The 20,242-nt window shown below is 41.8% G+C and overlaps 1 protein-coding gene across 1 annotated transcript; it reads left to right on the top strand.

Annotated features, from left to right (window-relative positions):
• The first annotated feature begins 254 nt into the window (after window positions 1-254).
• trim25 (tripartite motif containing 25) lies at window positions 255-19,868 on the top strand. The gene is made up of 19 exons (XM_070926975.1): window positions 255-306; window positions 608-1,211; window positions 2,626-2,721; window positions 2,940-3,173; window positions 4,343-4,511; window positions 4,983-5,048; window positions 5,331-5,480; window positions 5,962-6,057; window positions 6,433-6,564; window positions 7,140-7,199; window positions 7,298-7,827; window positions 11,801-12,085; window positions 13,416-13,511; window positions 13,647-13,880; window positions 14,318-14,486; window positions 14,959-15,024; window positions 15,267-15,458; window positions 17,275-17,310; window positions 19,089-19,868. Exons 2-19 carry the CDS (start codon window positions 615-617, stop codon window positions 19,229-19,231), a joined length of 3,351 nt encoding a protein of 1,116 aa, XP_070783076.1. The 5' UTR covers window positions 255-306; window positions 608-614; the 3' UTR covers window positions 19,232-19,868.
• Window positions 19,869-20,242: the final 374 nt, after the last annotated feature.

Raw genomic sequence — 20,242 nt, 5'->3', positions numbered from 1 at the left:
GGGAGCAAGAGGGAGAGAGGGAGGGAGCGAGAGAGAGAGAGGGAGAGAGGGAGGGAGAGAGAGAGAGGGAGGGAGCAAGAGGGAGAGAGGGAGAGAGAGAGAGAGGGGGAGGGAGCAAGAGGGAGAGAGGGAGGGAGCGAGAGAGAGAGAGAGGGAGGGAGAGAGAGAGAGGGAGGGAGCAAGAGGGAGAGAGGGAGATTTTGCCAGTCACTCTTGATATCGGACCCGTCAGTGCCCTCTACGCCACACTGGGACAACATACTGCGTGAAGTTATCCTGCATTTCCTGGTCACTCGAGGACGGAAGGTACTGTGAGAGAGTTAGCTTACATATGTCAAAGCTTTCCGAATTGCCTGTTCGTGTTTTTTTAAATTTTTTATATGCGAATGTAAATTTGAATGCCTCGCCTCGCCTTAAGACACGTTTCTTTACATTTTACACCGAGTAGTTTTATTTAACGCTAGTGTTTGGCATAGAAAATTAAGCCGAACTAGAAGAAAACTCTCGATATTAGGAATTACTTCAGCTTTGGAGCGGAATAGAAACGAGTGTCTCTTTACTTTCGTTTTCACGCACTTGACAAGTTAAGTTTCGTTTCTCCCTGAAGTCTCGTCATGGCCGAAGTGGTCGAGAGTCCGTTTTCTCTGATGAGTCTGGAGGAAGAGCTGACCTGCAGCATCTGTCTGAGTACCTTTGACTGTCCGGTGACCATCCCCTGCGGACACAACTTCTGCCAGGACTGCCTCCTCGCCACCTGGAAGGACTCCTACAGCTGTCCTCAGTGTCGGACCCACTTCGCCACCAAACCGGAGCTGAAGAAAAACACGGTCCTCAGTACCGTCGCGGAGACCTTCAACTTGAGGTCGACCAAGAGCGAGAGCAGCCAGGACGCAGAGGAGAGCAAAGCCGAGAAACAGGATGTCATACGCTGCGATACATGCATGGAAGCAGAGGCGTCCCAGACCTGCCTCACCTGCATGGCCTCTTTCTGTGAGGAGCACCTGCGGCCTCACCGGGAAAACCCCATTTATCGTCTCCACCAGCTGAGCGAGCCTGTCGGCGACCTGTCGGAGCGTGTCTGCTCGGACCACCACAAGCTGATGGAGTTCTTCTGCAGCCAACACGGCCGTCCGATCTGCAGCCTCTGCCTCCAGCAAGTCCACAAAGGCTGCTCCTTTACGTCTCCTGAGGAGCAGAGGAACCTGAAAGAGGTGTGTGTGTGTGTGTGTGTGTGTTTCTGACTTATTAGCGAATAAGTGATATTCCCAAAATGTCTTGACTTTTCCTTAACCCATAAGAATCCATGGAGACACCAGTGTAACACACACTTCAATGGCCCCAGAATCTTCCTTATACAGCTTTGTGCTTGATCTTAACATCTCATTAAGTCCCCAAGCGACATATAGGAAACATCCTGGTGTGGTGGTCATGTCGGGACCTTTTCAAAATGGTGGTGTGACATGTAAACACATGTGAAGGAAGCAACTAATTTCAGAAAGCCTGTATTTTGATACTAAAGGTAAGTTAAAACCCATTTAACGCGTGCGTGCAAATCAAGACCAAAGGAATCACAATTAAGTGGCATCTTATCATACAGATAGTTTAAAGACATTTATGCCTCCATCTCCCCAAATATAGGAATGAATGTTTTTTGTTTGTGCTGCTCAAAGCATTTGAAAAAAAAAATTCAAAATAATATAGGAGTGTGTCTTTCTAAGTATGTTTGCTATTCTGGATATTCCTCATTTTTTGGTAGTCAGTAGTTCCCAGGGGTGGGGTGGAATTAATAACAAAAACTCAAATACCGTACTTAAGTACAATTCTGAGATACATGTACTTTATTTGAGCAATTATTTATTGCTCTACTCTTCTGCTCTGTCACGGCCTGTGTGAGCGGGGGGGAATAGGACCCAAATGCAGATGAAGGAGGCAGAGTTGGTGCAGTTCAATGAACTATTAAAGGTGCAAAGGCCGGACCATGGGGCAGGCAAGGATCTACACCAGAGAGGCAGTCCAAAGCAGGCTAATGATTCCAATTAGAAGCAGGCAGGAATCCAAAGCCCAAACAATGAGGCAGTAGGTCAGGCGGAAACAGACCGGTGAGGGGAATAAGGTGATTGCAGGGCAGATGGGAGTGAATGAAAGGAGAGCGGTCTGAAGGCATCTGGTGGACAGGTAAAGAATGACACTGAAGGGGCCTGGGAAAGTGGAGATGTGGCTGAAGAGAGGGACGGAGAGAAATGTAGAATATCACAATGTCCGTCTCAACTGTGTATATTCCTGCTCATTCTGCCTGAGTAAAATATTATACTTTTTACTCCAGTGGAAAAAAGTCAGTGTGAAAACTAAAAAGATTTCTCAGGATATGGTCTATCAAGTCCATGGGACTCAGCAGTGGTGATGCTGTTTTTGAGAAATTTGACTGGTGAGGAAGCAGGCTTTTAAAAGCGAACCCCCGTTCTGAAACTGAAAAACCAGGATAAAGCCCAAAGTTCGCACTTACCCTATAATGCATTTTTCTAAGGTAGTGCTTTGTGCAAAATGGACCATGATTCTCTGTAAACTGTAATTGTCTGTGTCTAAGTTAACTGAATGTATCGTGTTTCTCTGTTCTGTTCTCTGTAGTCTGACCTGAGAAGCAAGTTGGGTTTGCTGGACGAGAAGATTATGAAGAATGAGAATGTTAAGGCTCAAATGAGGGACATGCAGAACCAGCTAAAGGTAACTCTCAGCGTTTGACAGTTACTGTTTAATTCACACGAATGGGAAAAATAGTGACTTGAAAGAAGCTTGAATAAAGGAAGAAAGGAATCATTTGCAATCCATAACATTGAGCTTTTTTATTGTTAGGTATTTCTGTTTTTTTTGTGTAAACCCTGTATTTACCTGTCTTGTTACCTACTGATCTATTTATGGATCCTCTCATGATCCGCCCCAAGGACTCGGCAACCAACAGGAAGAAAGCTTTGGCAGCTGAGTATAAGCAGATGCGGGATATGTTGACCAGAGACGAACAAGATAATCTGAACACAGTGGACCGCGAGCTGGAAGGTGCTCAGACCAAACTCAACGTCCTCACGAAGAAGTTTACCAATAACATTGATAATATGAGCAAAGCTAAAGAAGATATCCACCGTCTGCTGAGTCAGTCCCAAACTCTGGCCTTCCTGCAGGTGAGACAGATGTGATGTCAGTCCGCACAGTATCTGGAAACTGATGGTAGGGGAAAATACTTTCAAATATGAAGCAATACAGCATGCTCTGTAAAAGGCTTAGCAAGTATATGTAATGTGATGCTCTGCAAAGGTATGAAATTATTGTGTGAAACTGACCCATGGCACCAAATTACTAGCTGAGCCCACCAGCACACACGTATGTACAGTACATACAGTACGTTGACATGAAACTAAATGATTTCCCAGAATTTGCACTGGAGTGAAAAATAGTTTCACATTTTTCAAGTCTATCTTAAGACAATATTCTCATATTCTCTCTTATACTGGCTGTGAACTTTTTCTTCTTTATAAAAACTGTCTTTGAACATGTGTCGTCCAGCTCAGTTGAAAATTGATGGCATTTCTGACTGGTCCCAACTTATGAAAATCACAATATATGGCTTGCCTGGCAAAGACATGTAGTGACTCATACAAAGACACAAAGCAGGCTGTCAATATGATGTGATGATGAATATTATAATGTAGTATAATTAATAAGCCAAAATGTGTTAAGTTCAACCCAAGCCTGGTGTGTTTTTTTAGGAAATGAGGTCCAAATCTTCCAACAGGATCAGGTCCCGTTGGGCTCTTTTTGGTTCTGGTTGCAGAGTTCTCAAGTGATTTGTACTAAATGGCTAAAACATTCAAAAACACCAGCATGGTCCTTTAGTAACCTGCACTGTCTGAATTTCTAACAAAACTAATTCAGCATATGGTAAGTAGAGTGATGAGCCCAACATAACATTACTTTCCCCCACTACTTCCCTACTAGTCTAGTCCATGCTGTGGATTGTCTTATAAATGAGACACCAGCCTAATTCTAGTTCAAACTTTAAGGATTGACCTGAGAGGCATATTTTCAAGTCTAATGACAAAATGGTTACTTGGTTACATGAGACAGGATGACTGATAAGAAACACAGGAATAGGCCAGAGGTTGTCGCTGTTATTTTGGATGCATGCTTTGTTTCACCCATCACACTGCAATCGGACAACTTTATTCGCACATCATTCCGATGATATTTAAATGCCAGTTTACATGTGAGTTACCTCATATTTGACGCTATCTTTTATCATGAAAAACCTTGTTACATCAAAGAAAATAAAAATGTGTTCCTCTCCTCACAGGCTTCATTTGACCTGCCCCAAAGCGCGACCTATGACCCTTACACCCCTCGAATCAGCCTGGACTCCAAGAAGGTGACAGCAACACAGCCCTTTGCTGCTGCCCTGAAGGAACATCTGACAGAGATCTTTAAACAGCCTGTTGAGACCAGACTGTCGACACTCAAACCAGGTGAATGTGCAGGATGTTTAGTGGCGGATGTTACATTAGGAGATGTATTATGAAAGTATAATGAAGACAATCATGTCCACGTTTGTTGCAGAACTTAACGCTGACATTGTTGCATCTGGTGAGTTTGTCTGATGTGGGAAATACTGGACATTAAATGAAATGTTGATTTTACCGATGCTGTGTTTTGTGGTGTGGGGCTAACTTCTCTGAGTGTATAGAATTGTTTCCCCTGTGTAATCATTGTACCTGGGATCTTCAGGGTCTGTGGCTCAGCAGGTAGAACGGGTTATCCACCAAATGTAGGGTTGGCGGTTCAGTCTCCTCCTGTCCTCTTGTGTCCTTTAGCAAGACACTAAAACCCAAATTGCTCCCGATGGAAGCATTGTAGCTTACTGCCATTGATGTGTGTGTGTGTGAATGAGAGGGAAATTGTAAAGCGCTATATAAATGCAGTCCACTTACCATTCACAGATGAAAAAGCAGTTCATGTCCCAGGACCTGCAGGTACTGGAAATACTGGATCTCATCCAAAATCTGGTATGTTCATCTAAATACAGTAGAACATGTACCTTCATTAAACATTCACACACTCATATCTGCACATGTAGTAGCTTTGAAGTGACAGAATATGTGTGTGTAGTGTGCATACTGAATCTCTGACGTTCTGATAACATGCCTTCATACATCTCCGTCAGGCACATATGTGCTTTATAGGGTTAAAAAAGAATTCTAAAATAATTTGACAAGCTTTTTGTAACACCTGACCCTTTACAATGTGATAAAACAAAATATCTTCTCATTTCACCCTCTGTGTTTCAGAACTATCAGATCCTCAAAAACAGAAAAGAAAGCCCAGGTCCCACAGTCCAGGTCGTCCACCCATCCGGCCATCCTTCCAGCCAGTTCCTGTACCTCTTTATCCCTATATGGGACCACATGGAGGCTGTTATCCATCCCAGTATGCACAGGGTAGGTCACCAGGCTCTTATAGAGGTCCTCCGTTTATGGCAGGACAAAGGACAAGTGAGTAAGATATGAATATACAATCATACATACAATATCAGATGGAGACTTTACAATCGAAGATGCATTAAGAAAGTGAAGCCAGTTAAGTCCAGTTTTGTTGCAGAAATGAATTTAGCAACTGGTGAGTCAGCTCATGTGGGAATGGGTGGAAACAGAAATCAAAACAATAATTTTAAAATATTCCTCAAATATGTGCTGTGTTGTGTGGTGGTGCAGTATTGGGGTAACTGTTTAAAGTCATGTGGATTGAAAGAATTCTTCTTCTCAGTTGAAAGAGCAGCTTCTGCCTCCTTTGAACCCTGCAACTCACCAGGAATCTGGCTTTATGATATGTGTAAAAAAACACTGACTGAAAAACTGATTTCATAACACATTTGACAGTAAAAGAATAAAATGCGTTTTCTTTTGCCTATCCCTGTTTCAGAGCCACACTGGCTTCCTGGGTATCCCAGACTTCCCAGGCCCAACAGTCCAGGTTCAGGTGCTCAACCCAAAGCAGGCCCAAATAAGAGAACTCCAAGTAAGAAATGTCACTTTTTTAAATAGACTAATCATAACACTGTGCAAGTATATTGGGTGCATCTAGCTGAAACAAATGCATTCTAATGCAATAAATCCTACCTTCATGAAGGTTATAAAGTTCAGTTTCTGAGAGGTGTTGATTCAACTTAATGATCGTTTTTGGAGGCTGTAGTGTCTGTATCATATTTTGTACACCCCATTTATATCAGTGAGGGAAGATGTGTGTATGTGTTGCTGCCTCTACCCGGTCATTGTTTGGTACAAGAACTCTACCTTTTAATTAATGCATGTTGATTGCTGTCACATAACACTTAACAGCTCTTCATTTTCTCTGCAGTTACAAAACAATCTTATGGGTTTTTTTTTTCTGTAGAACAAACCAAAAAAGCCCCCCAATCCACAGAAAACAATATGGGAAATACATATCTAGCCAGTTCAATGGAAAACCTGATGGAGTTGGGTGGGAAAGACAGATCCAGTGGCCGTCCTCCTGCAGCTGAACCAGGTAGACACCATCCACCATATATTAAAAAAAGTACTCCACCGATTTAGCATTGCAAGGTTGTCACACTCGTGATGTGTAAAAAATAATACATAAAAATCAACGTAGCAGAAGCAGAGATACTGTCTTTTCCACACATTCTTCTTCTTTGTCAAACCTGGGAGCCTACATAACCCACAATGCAACTCCACTGCCGACAGTTCAGTCAGATATTTGGCCGTTTTACGCTAGTAGAGGCTAATGGAGACTGGAGCGGCTAGCCTCGAGCAGAGATGAGGAGCGAGCTGCAGAGGTCTGATGAGCTCACTTCTTTCTACTCCACATTGATTGGACAATGATTTGTTTCATTTTCAAACTTGTGGTCTTCAGCCCCAACTGATGCTGACTCAAGTGACACAAAAGTCTTTTATGCAACTTTTTTCACATATGCAGTAGTACTCCTGTAACACCAGTAAATAGACCTTGGCATGTAAAATAAGATTGGAAATTGTAAAATCGGTGGAGTTACTCCTTTTTTTAAGCTTTCATTTCTTATCCCTGAGCCTGATGACAAATAACCTTTTTGTCTTCTGTTGTAGAAACTTCAAACATTCCCCCAAACATAACATCTGCTGAAAAGAGAAGCGAACTTCTGAAATGTAAGTGTATGAGTGTAGCAGGTATCCTCCCCATATATACGCAGTCTACGCAGTCCTGCTTGTTATTTGAATGGTCTTTTTTTGTCTGTTCCTACCAGATGGAACGGTGCTCACTTTGGATCCAAAGACGGCCCACAAACGCATCGCACTGAGTGAGGTCTTCACTAAAGCCTCTGTGTCGGATGAACCCACAAACTACCCCGACTGCCCTGAACGCTTCGCTGTGTGCTCCCAGGTGCTCTCCTCCAAGGGTTTCTCCAGAGGGCGCCACTACTGGGAAGTCCGACTAAGCAGCAGCAACTTCATCGGCATTGGCTTGGCTTACAGCAGCATTGACCGCAAAGGTCCCACCAGTCGACTGGGCCGCAACGCCCAGTCCTGGTGTGTCGAGTGGTTTAACGTCAAGCTGTCGGCTTGGTATGATAGCAGTGAGACGGTGCTGGTCAATCCCAATCCAAAGCGTGTGGGTGTTCTGTTGGATTGTGAGGGGGGCACTGCTACGTTCTATAACGTGGCAGACAGGGCGTACCCCTTCCACTCCTTTGTGTTCCCCTTTGCTGAAGCAGTGTATCCAGCTTTCTGGATCTTCTCAAGTGGCTCATCCATTTCTTTGTGCAAGCTGCAGGCATGAGGAGCACATGCAGGCAGGCACACACATACTCTCAGTCAGCCTAATTACTATCATTAATAATGGAAAAGAATACTTTGCTCATTGTATTTATAAAGCCAGTCTTGAATGTTTGCAACAGCAAAATTTTTCACATCAATTTCTTGACCAGTTATACCCCCCAGCTAACTGTTTTGTCAAGTGTTGTCTTTGTTTGTGGAAAACCAATGTTCTGTGCTGTTGGGATTGGTCAGGTGAAACAATAATTATCCACGCTATTAGTGTTGCTGCGAAATACCCTTCTGTTGGGTCTGCTTTAAACCAAGAAGGAAGAGATGGTGTTTCTGCTCAGCCTGAGAAAACAGCACACAGCTTGAAGAGTCACAACTGAAACAGATGTCAAGAGTTAGTGGCATGTCATAGCTCGTGTCCTTAGCTGTTGTCGTTGCTAGCTGTGATTTACAGCTGCTGGATTTGTGGTTATATGACCACAACAATGAAGCTGGCTTCTCGAAACACAGATAAAAGCAATATACTTTGTGTTTTCAAGTCTGTAAACTGCATCCCAAGTGACTGTGACGCACATTAAGTGTCGCGGTCGCTTCATGATGAAGTATTTAAAAACGAGATCAAAATATAGTTTTTGAAGCTATATTATATATCTTGTATGCAGAAGGAATAAACAGAGAATGCTGTGTTTGATGGCAAAAGATGAGCAGGATGAATGATAAGGCGGCCTTTTTTTTTCTCAGTAAACTTTATTGAAACAGAAACAAAATGGGACGAGTGGTATCTGGGTTTCCTTGTGTTGTTTTTTGGGTTTTTTTTTTTCAGAGGTTTGATCCACTTCCTCCCTTTTCACGGTTAAAACTGTACACTTACTGTACAGCGTGTGTGTGCAAGTGTGTCTCCGGTGCAGGTAATTTGTGGTCGTGAATGCGACTGGATAAAGAAGTTAATTAATCTCTTCACTCTCCAGTGTACAGTGTTGATATGATGTCTGCATGTGGGAAAAGTCCTGACTGCTGTTGAGCTGTCACTTTCTTTACTGACAGCCATGTATTCCATTTATCTATCCACCTTCTGACACCAAAACTGTAGCATGCTGTGTGTTAAGCCAACTCAACCAACACTGTTGAAATGAGTTGCCCATTCCCACAAGATTGCCATGTGACTGGCCAGAAACAGATCTGTTCCTGTGGTGGGATTGGCTGTTCAGTGCACACAAGTACGGACAACGTATTACAGCTTCTCATTTTCATATCATGGGATATTTGTTTTTATTGAGATAAGTGAAATATAAGGTTTGTATCACCCAGCCCTATATGGTCACTTTCTCAACTTTTTGACTGACTCGGCTGATGAGAACAGAAGTCATATAGGCTCTGTTTTCACCAAGTTCTGACTCTGTCTCTCTTTTTTCCTTTTTGATTATTTGTTTAAGGGAGGAGGAGGATGACATGCAGCAGTGGTCCATGGCCAGATTTGAACCTGGGATGTCATGCTTGCATGGTATGCCCCATAGAAATAAGATGCTATACTGTTTTATATCTGTGGTGGGCACATTAAGCCAACAAGCCATTAGACTGCTCTGTTGGCTTTTTGTAGGTGGTAGGAAGGTAGTAAGATGTATAGTTTCACAAAGTTTACCCCGGCATGTAAGATGTTACTGAAGCACACTGTTGCCATCCATTACAGTGGTTTATTTCCTGATGTGGCACCACTGGAGAACATTAGTGGTTGGCCAGTGTGCGTACTAACAACGTACAGTACATTTCCAGCAAAGTTTCTTTGTTCTCTTTGACAAAAGTAGCCTTAGTACTGACCTCGCTGCATTCAAGGAGCTCAGAAGACACTGCCGTCCAGAGTGACTTAACTGATAAGCTGGTAAAGGTTCAGACATGACAGCTGTGGTGAAAAGATCTCTGTGAGGCATTTCTGCCAATGCACTTCAGGTACCATGCCAATATTTGAGGGTAGGAGACATCACTGCATGTAAAGTCTGAACCTGTATAGTGAAATCTGCTGTTTTTACTATCTGCCATTGCTTGTCATCACAAAAGCTTTGTGAAACTATTGAGAGCTTACCCATACCATAATGAGTGTCCAAGTACTGATGTTCTGTTGACACTGGTTTACTCTTACTACCTAGCTTAAATAACACAATAACACACCCGGCATGTCTAAGCGTAGCATTAGAAAAAAAATTATGTTTATTTCATGCAACATTTGACTTACCATATTACTCATGGCTTCTGGACAATGTATCTGAGATCAGCTGCAGACTCCAGTGGCTCGAGAGATCATTTTGTTGTTTGTGCATTTCTGATCTGAAACTGAAATGTAGCTCATTGTTCTTTGCATCTGATATTTTCAAGGGTCACGTTGGATTTCACTCAAACCTAGTGCTGTCAAAAGTTAACATCAAACCAACCTTTGTGTAGCGCTTCAATGTTCAGTTGTCCTGTGCTCGGCGTTTGTGAAACAGGTAAATGAAGCGCTATGTTAGTATACCATGTCTGTGGTGGTTTTATTCAGTGTACCCAACAGGAGATGCATGGATGAAATATGAACATATGTATGTGATTGTCTTCAAATTAAAAAGATTATTTCTCTTTAATTGGGATCAGTTTGTATTACAAATGAACCAATGATTGTTATTAATAAAATGTGTTTTCTCTCTCAGACACAATTCTTCTTTTCTTTTGAAGAAGCCACAAGTGGTGCCGTGCAACATTTCGGGAAACTCCCACTACCAGCTAATTTTAGAGCACCTTTTAATAGTGACTCTTTATTCCCTACATTCACATTTTTCATGTGTTTTTCAAAGGTGTGTGTGTGTGTGTGGTACTTAATACCATTGCCACTGAATAAACTCAGTCTTAGTTGGCTGGCAGCCTTAAAATGATATATCGGGACACCTCAAACATAGTGGCAGATAATAGTTAAAGAATCGTCTTCAATGCAATAAAACATAATTTCACAGATAAAAGGAAGTGAAGCACTGTGTGACAAAGTACCTAGTACATCCTATGTTCAAGTTCAAGTCCAACAATGACAGTGAAGTGTTTATTTCTCAGGCTCCCTCCAACAATGCTCAGACAATATATATATATAAAAGGAAAGTCACTCAATAAAAGAGAATCTAAGACATAAAATAGTGCATTAGTTAACATTCAGGGACATAATGTAATATATATATATATATATATATATATATATATATATATATAATACTGTGGTGTGCAGGGGTACAGTAATGATAAAATGAAGAAACTGTAGGGTAGGCAGGTTAAAGACAAGTAAGAGCAGGATTTTAGATGTGATGGTTACACAGCTGGTGAACAGCTAGTAAAAATAAGTTACGTGATGTGCATGTGATGTACGCAGGTGTCCACGGTGGTAATAAATATACATAAACAGGTAGAAACCAGCCTGGTTGATAGTGTTATCAATAACGTGTCCCAGGAGGACTTTCTACATTGTTCTATTACTTTTTTGAGGGTTTCACGCGTAGACAGAGAGAGGGTGGGGGCTTTATCACTGGTCATGAGTTATCCAGCCAGAGACAACACAGTAACTGAACTGACCTGGAGTTAGCTGGAGTTAGCTGGAGTTAGCTGCACTAGCGCGGAAGGTACGTGAGAGTAAACTGAATTATAATGTTATGGTATAGACAGACGTCCTGTACAGATAGACAGTATGAGTGCGGTGGCTTTCACATTTATATATAACAAAATGGCCGTGTGTTGATCGTTAAGCTGCCATTCAGGAAAGGTGTGTTTTTTTGCTAACGGTATTTTAACAGGGGAGGAGGGTTTGGATTCAAAAAGCACATAATAGTAGTGGCATTAAGGGAGGGGGGGCGTACCGTTTTACATTTCTTTTCCAGAAACTGACAAGTTTCGTTTCTCCCTGAATTCCCATCTGAAGTCTCGCCATGGCCGACGTGGTCGAGAGTCCGTTTTCTCTGATGAGTCTGGAGGATGCCATACGCTGCGATACATGCATGGAAGCAGAGGCGTCCCAGACCTGCCTCACCTGCATGGCCTCTTTCTGTGAGGAGCACCTGCGGCCTCACCGGGAAAACCCCATTTATCGTCTCCACCAGCTGAGCGAGCCTGTCGGCGACCTGTCGGAGCGTGTCTGCTCGGACCACCACAAGCTGATGGAGCTCTTCTGCAGCCAACACGGCCGTCCGATCTGCAGCCTCTGCCTCCAGCAAGTCCACAAAGGCTGCTCCTTTACGTCTCCTGAGGAGCAGAGGAACCTGAAAGAGGTGTGTGTGTGTGTGTGTGTGTGTGTGTTTCTGACTTACTAGCGAATAAGTGATATTCCCAAAATGTCTTGACTTTTCCTTAACCCATAAGAATCCATGGAGACACCAGTGTAACACACACTTCAATGGCCCCAGAATCTTCCTTATACAGCTTTGTGCTTGATCTTAACATCTCATTAAGTCCCCAAGCGACATATAGGAAACATCCTGGTATGGTGGTCATGTCAGGTCGGGACCTTTTCAAAATAGTGGTGTGACATGTAAACACAAGTGAAGGAAGCAACTCATTTCAAAAAGCCTGTATTTTGATACTGAAGGTAAGTTAAAACCCATTTAACGATTCTAATGCTTTAATAGTGTGTCCTGTATACAGTCAACCTGTTTTGACCATATTTCTTTAATAAATTCATATAAAACAATAAAACAGTACATTTACCATAAACGCCCAATGTAACGTATATGTACCATCACAGATCTTTGACGTTAAGGGGTAGTATAAAAAGAAAAATGTCTTCAATGGGGTCCACTTGGTCATAATTTTCCTTTGAGGGGAAGTGGGTCTGGGTTCTTATGGGTTAAAGGTGGTTGTCAACCTGCTCAGCTAACCTTATCCAGCTATCAAGAAATGTAATAATCTACAACTAGCATTACAATGTGCAAAACCTAAATGGACAATAGAATGAGTCAAGACTATTACACTAGACTGTTGTTGTACACGTGTTACTCCCACTGCAGGTCACTAGCGTAATAAAATGGCCATCCAAAGGGGAACAAGTATAACGTTCTTTTATTACAACATCTGCTTTCCAGTTTATATTTGGCCTCCCCTGTATGCCAGCATGGAAGGAGGTGTGCACCTGCCTCACCCCCCCGGCCTAAACCATCAACGCTGGCAGCCCTGTATCTGCCGAAGCTCACTAATTGTTGCACCTCCTTTTTACTCGGTGCCACCTGCCACCACAAGTGTAACGCTGGTTACTCTTAACGTAAACTAAACTTAGTAGTTACTCAGTTAAAACTTTTTTTTTTATTAAATACTGTGTAACCTTGTCCACTTCAATGTCCGCTTCTACAGTAGGGCAACTGAACACCGACAACCAAACGTGATCCGTCCTTTCAGTTTTACAACATATCACTCAGCCATCTCTCACCATATCAAAGCTAAATCTGATCTTACATAAATAGCCATATTTTAATTGTAATAAGGCTGACACTTGCATTGTGCTCTAAGCCTTCCATTGAGACTGTGGTGAGCAAGTGAGCAGGGGTCTGTGCAAAACACAACATAAATCCCTGTGTACTGACGCTATGTTCTATGTCTGTCTCTCAGTACGACCTCAGAGACAAGTTGGGTTTGCTGGATGTGAAGATTGAGTGGACTGAGACTGTTATGTTCCAACTGAATGACACACAGTGCCAGCTGAAGGTAATTTTCACCTTTTTTTATAAGAATTGGAAACAAATTAATTAGTGATTCATTCACAAAGGACAATGTGATGGCAATTACACAATGTCTGTTTGTCTATCTATTTACATGTCCCTGTATTTGATCCTTGCCTAGGACGCAGCAACCAAAAGGAAGACAGCATTGGCAGTTGTGTATCAGCAGATTCTGGATCTGTTGGCCCAAGAGGAACGCGAGGCCCAATATGAGATGGACCGCGAGCTGGAGATTGGCCAGACGAAACTGCGCAACTTCATGAAGACTTTAACTGAGAATTCTGAGAAGATGAGAAAAGCCAGAGAGGACATCAACAGTCTGCTGAGTCAGTCCCAAACCCTGGCCTTCCTGCAGGTGGGATGAACATTGTCACAGAAAGATGAAGAAGGGGAGTGGAAAAGGGAGGGAAAGTGATGCTCAGCCTAAAGACAAATGAGATAGAATAAACTGCAACGATTTGTCTATTGGTCGATCAACAGAAAATCAGTCGCCAGCTATTTTGATAGAGGATTTTATGCTTTTTTAGATAGTGAATATCTTCGGGCTGTTATAATAGGCATTTTTTCACTATCTTCTGACATTTTATTGAAAAATTGAGAAAATACATTATTGATAGTGAAAATTATCATTAGTTGCAGCCCTAATTGTAACATTTCTGACTTTGCCACCCCCCAGTGGTACTATCAAAAAAGAGAACAATGCATGCCGCTGCACCCTACACGCCGTGTCGTGCACAACTTAGGAAAAACACATCCCATTAACGACTATTTTCTTTCCCTTGTTCCTCACAGGCTTCATTTAACTTGCCTAAGGCTGTAAAGTTTGACCCTCACACCCCTCGAATCAGCCTGGACTCCAAGAAGGTGACAGCAACACAGCGCTTTGCTGCTGCCCTGAAGGAACATCTGACAGAGATCTTTAAACAGCCTGTTGAGACCAGACTGCCGATACTTAAACCAGGTGAATGTGCAGGATGTTTAGTGGCGGATGTTACATTAGGAGATGTATTATGAAAGTATAATGAAGACAATCATGTCCACGTTTGTTGCAGAACTTAACGCTGACATTGTTGCATCGGGTGAGTTTGTGTGATGTGGGAAATACTGGACATTAAATGAAATGTTGATTTTACCGATGCTGTGTTTTGCGGTGTGGGGCTAACTTCTCTGAGTGTATAGAATAGTTTCCCCTGTGTAATCATTGTACCTGGGATCTTCAGGGTCTGTGGCTCAGCAGGTAGAACGGGTTATCCACCAAATGTAAGGGTTGGCGGTTCAGTCTCCTCCTGTCCTCTTGTGTCCTTTAGCAAGACACTAAAACCCAAATTGCTCCCGATGGAAGCATTGTAGCTTACTGCCATTGATGTGTGTGTGTGTGAATGAGAGAGAAATTGTAAAGCGCAATATAAATGCAGTCCACTTAACATTCACAGATGAAAAAGCAGTTCATGTCCCAGGACCTGCAGGTACTGGAAATACTGGATCTCATCCAAAATCTGGTATGTTCATCTAAATACAGTAGAACATGTACCTTCATTAAACATTCACACACGTATCTGCACATGTAGTAGCTTTGAAGTGACAGAATTAGTGGCTTTTTGCTACTCAATATGTGTGTGTAGTGTGCATACTGAATCTCTTGATGAAATATTTCTTTGATGGGGGTAAAAACAATTTGACATTATGTGGTAAAACACTTATGGGTTTACAAAATGTCTTCTCATTTCACCCTCTGTTTCAGAGCTACCAGAGCCTCAAAAGCAGGAAGGACAACCCAGGTCCCACAGTCCATATCGTCCACCCATTCAGCCGTACTCCCAGCCAGTTCCTGTACCTGTTTATTCCTTTATGACACCACATGGAGGCTGGAATCCATCCCAGCATTCACATGGCCAGTCACCAGGCTCTGGAGTTATGGCAGGACAAAGGACAAGTAAGTGAAACATAAACGTGCAGTACAGCCAACCAACTACCAATACACACAATACACTAAAGTACTTTGGATTCAGGGCGAGTGATGCTAGGCAAGAACAAATCATATGCAAAGAGTGCGTGAGACTTGTGTCTGCGCTGCAAAGCAACACAGCTAACTTTTTCCACCACTTGGAAAAACACCACAAACTGCAGTACAATGAATGCATGAAGGCCAAAGAGAATAACGTCGCAAACGTTACCTCACTGAATCCCCCGTCCTTGTTTTATTTTGTTTATATTTTGCTTCCAGGAGATGCACTGCGAGTACGGACCAGTCTTATTTTGCTGCAAAGACTTGTACATTGTACAAGTGCTCTGTTTATTTGAATGTGAAAGTGCAATAACAATATTGTCCCTAAAATCAACAAATAATTGTGATAAATAATCGTGATCTCAAAATTGTCATAATAATAATAAGTCATAAGTATATGTTGTTTTCTATCGGGGTGACAGAGTGTGAGCGGTACCAGAGGCTGCTTTACACATTTTTACTTGTTTTCTGTGACCAAAGCAGAAACTCCTGACCATGTCTAGGTGTGCTTTTTCTGGACCTGACCTCTGACCTCTCTGGTTTTCAAACATGATACCATTTGTCAAGCGTCTCATGTAAGCTGGTTAGTGGCAAATATGTATCAACAAACAATGATGACATACTTTCATAATTGTTTGAGTAGGGCGTGGACTTGTATCAGTACTTACCAAGAAGATGGTGGCCCAGTGAACACGTAGATCAGTGTGTTACTCTTGGAAGTTATGTTGTAGCGTGGCTTTCATTGACACGGAACATGGTAGCCCATTTGGTGGAGCTGCAGGTATGAGGGCAGGGCTAGTTTTAGGTGCGGTTGTTTTACTGGAAATATTCTGTCTCTCAGATTAAGATGTCAGATGAGTTCAATTTGCTTGGGTTACCATGTATCATGGGTGTAGCACCTTTGCAATCGTCCCTAGGACAACAGTAGTGTCGTAGCAGTGACAAGATCTGCAGTGAACAGCAAAACAAGCTTTCCAAGTTCTTTGCAATTTGGGGTTAAAAGAGTGTGTCCATTTACCAAATTAGCATTAGTATTAGTGGTGCTCACAGCATTGAAAAATAACAGAGACAGATTTCTCAAAACAAGTGCAAAGAAAGTTAAGAGTATGTATGGCTAGATATTACAAGGCACAAGTCCGAACATGTGCTTATTCATAACTAGCTGAACAATAATAGTCTAATATGCCGGATTTTTTAATATGGTAACATTCAGCATTTCATACATGCTAACCGTTAGCATTAAGCTCAAAGCAGAGCTGAGGGTAACAGGAATTGACTCATTCGTTTTTAAACCTGCATTAACTTTTTACACTTGGGGGCAACAGCAAAAAGCTGTAAACTCAACACTGACATATTATCACATTAAATTTCTTCTGGCAAACATGTTAGCAAACAGTTGCCCATTTACACATCCAGCAGATACTGAGCAACATTAACATTAACATAAAGTCCAATATTCACTCGTCTTCTAGCTCTGTTTTGGTCTCCACCAACTCCTGAAGGAAATCAGTAGCTGCTCAATGTCTACCAGCGAGTCGCTAACTGTCACTGCCCACCATTTAGTGCCGAGCAGGTAGCTTTCATTGGGGGTTTTTCTTTTTCAGTAGAAACAGCTGCCTGCTGTATTTTGATACAGAGATGACACATTTGAATAGTCAGGATATTTCACGTGTCTTCTTCAGTAAAACAAATGTGTTTCATGTCTTTAAATATGCATTGCTGTTTTCATTGTTTCTTTATACAGACAAGAGAAGTGATACCAGTCACCAGTCCCACCACAGTATGTCCTTTACCTTTATATTGTTTTGCACGCCGAAATCTTATTTCATGAATGTGTTTTTGTTGGCCATGCACACTATTACCAGGTTAGGCCTACGTACCTCTTAGGCTTAACTGATATAACATCTTAACCAGACAAGGATTCATCATTGACATATTAAAATAAGACAAATAATAAATTGAGTGGCTTAATAATAGTAATAATTCTTTCAGTTCTTGATTGGTGCCAACATTAAACTTTTTTTAAATGATCTGTCACACAACATTGAACAGCTTCTCTGAACTTTAACTTGTTTATGAAAAACGTTGTACCACTGGCCAAATAAACTTGTACTAGCTTGTACAAGCATATGTGAAATTGAACATCCCTGAGCTTTTGTTCCAGGTATATGGGCAGGGCTAGTTTGAGGTGCGGTTGTTTTACTGGAAATGTTTTGACTTCCTCAGATTTAGATGTCACATCAGTTTAGTTTGCCCAGTGATTACCATGCGTCGCAGGTGTAGCACCTGCCTGTCTGCAGTCTTCCCCAGGACAACAGAGGCCCGTACTACGAAGCAAGTTCAACGCACCCAGGATATCTTTACATTATCTAGCTTCATCAAGCCTAACAACCGCCATCGCGCTAAACGGTCACACGGCGGTGGTTATCAACTCTGTAAGTCAACCCAGGTTTTCCCAATCTAGCCACATCACATAAAAGGGGCGGTGTTTGCAGCACCTGACCAATCGCAAACATGGACACGTATGCTGGCAGCAGAGCGCCATATTTTACAAACTAAGAGCAAACTATAATATTAGACAAATACGAAGACGTTGAACACATCATCCAGGCTAAAAGCAACACAGCTGCAGCTGCCAAATGCAGGAAGGACAGCAGGCAAAAAAGTCACCACTGTGTGAATGCATCAGGCTTCACTGATACAGACTATCACTGCCCCATCATCAGGGCATCAGTAGATCTGACTGTAATTACATTTGTGTATTCCATTAAATGAATTTGTTGCATGGATGTATTCTCATGGCGTGGATGACAATTTTAGCCTTATTCTACCCCGGCGGTGTTAAACAGACTTTGGAGCAATTAAAAAATAAAAATAAAACCATAAATCAAAGCAGCAAGTGGGCTTACTTTCATATCTGATTGATAATAAAGTACAAGTCTTTAGTGCTTCAATCAGTCTCTGTTGTGGAATGATATTGGTCTACTAAAGCACAATGAAAGAATCTATATATCTCATATTAAAAAAAACAGTCAGGGAAAGCTAACAGGCTTTGTCAGTCTCTGAACACTCTTGCCCTCCTAAGAGACCCTCTCACAACCCATGCACAGAGATCTAGTTACCATGCCGATGTACTCCGGTAAGAAGTGAACCACCGTCGTAACCCTGAAACCCCCAGAGTTAAAGTTGAAGTTACCTCGCTAACCCCAGATCCTGCCTCGTAGCACAGGCCTCAGTAGAGTTAGCAGTGAACTTTCCGACAAAGACGGCCGCTTATAGCCCTTCTCATAGACCTGCTCTACCTGAATTACCTGTGTCAAGATGTTGGCAAACTCTGAAGGCTTTTGGCAAGTTGCATTTGTAATTGTAGCTTCAAGAGCAACTTTAGAAAACATTCATTTTCAGTAATAACTATAAATACAGGTGTTATGATTGTTGATCCTTGACAGGATCCGATTCAATTTGAGCGCATACAATTTCGGATCAGTTTGGCATGTGGCACAGCCCCCACACTATGGGCGAACTACTGAAGAAACCTTTTTGTATATTTTCCTTCAGAACAAGACAAAAAGCCCTCCAATGCTCCAGGAGGAAGTAAGTCGAGAGCGAAAGGATCTGAATTCACAAAGAAAGACAATCCCAGAAGCCATCCTTCATCAGAGAAATCAACTAGACACCATCCACGGCCTAATAAAAAATAAGTAGATGCAGCAGCAGATGTATTTGCTTCTGCAGTCCTGATACAACGAGGAGCTGCGAGACTTTTGAATCCAAAAAATGTGCAGATTATCAGTCAGTCACATGATGACACTATGCTATTGCTTTATAAGTTCTTACATGAACAGTACACACATGCACACACAAAGACAGCCTTTGGTACTTCCGTGCATTACTTTACATAATAATCACTATAGACTCTCTGTATTCTGACTTTTTACACGATGACACATTTATGTGTAAATGATTAATTGAGTGTGGTGGCAGTTGCTTGGAAATGAACACAACATTTACAAGCAACGTGAGCTCAGCATTTGTTCAATTGGTAAATGATTAACACATCCCAATCCAAGGACGTAGGTGTGGATCATAGCAGCTGCTTCTTTCCCCCTCACAAGTTTTTATAACATAACTTACATAAAACACAGACACGTGGCTTATATATGAAAATATTTATGGGAATGTCTTCAAATTCAAAACGTCGCTTCGATACATTCAGTTCAATCAAATTCTGTTTTTTGTTACCTGCAGTAACAATTTCACCAAAAACCTCTTTCCAACCATTTTCGTAAACAGCTATGTTTTCCATGATTGTTATCAATAAAAGCTCATTTTCTCCCAGACACAGTTTCTTTCTATTTTTATTCCCATTCAGCAGAGGCCACGAAAGGCTTCCTCTTAGGACCATATCGTAGTCAAAATGAAATTAATTATCATGTTTTCTGTACATTCTTATCAGCCTTTAGGGTTCTCTTACTTTTAAAGATATTCAACAGCAAAAAAGTAAGCATATTCAAATACTAATTAATAATGAAAGCATTTTGGTACACACAACACAGTGAAATCTGCCTTTCCAAATTGAGTCTATATAAATACTGTTCTATATCTGCCAAGATTTAACAAATCAATAACTGACAGCTTTGAATTGGCAGCATTCAAAACAATAACATCACATTATGTCACTCCAACCCAACAATAAAACAAGTAAAAGTCTT

Source organism: Enoplosus armatus, chromosome 2, assembly GCF_043641665.1.
Source record: "Enoplosus armatus isolate fEnoArm2 chromosome 2, fEnoArm2.hap1, whole genome shotgun sequence".
In the NCBI taxonomy this organism is placed as follows: Eukaryota; Metazoa; Chordata; class Actinopteri; order Centrarchiformes; family Enoplosidae; genus Enoplosus; species Enoplosus armatus.
The sequence above is the reverse complement of the archived record's forward strand: the minus strand, read 5'-3'. Positions and strand labels throughout refer to the sequence as shown.

Bases quoted from the DNA above. Each gene is read 5' to 3' on its own strand.
- trim25 (XM_070926975.1), top strand. From the start codon at position 615: ATGGCCGAAGTGGTCGAGAGTCCGTTTTCTCTGATGAGTCTGGAGGAA. The intron at 5,049-5,330 runs GTATGTTCATCT...TCTGTGTTTCAG, and splicing joins TGGATCTCATCCAAAATCTG to AACTATCAGATCCTCAAAAA. The intron at 6,058-6,432 runs GTAAGAAATGTC...TTTTTTCTGTAG, and splicing joins CCCAAATAAGAGAACTCCAA to AACAAACCAAAAAAGCCCCC.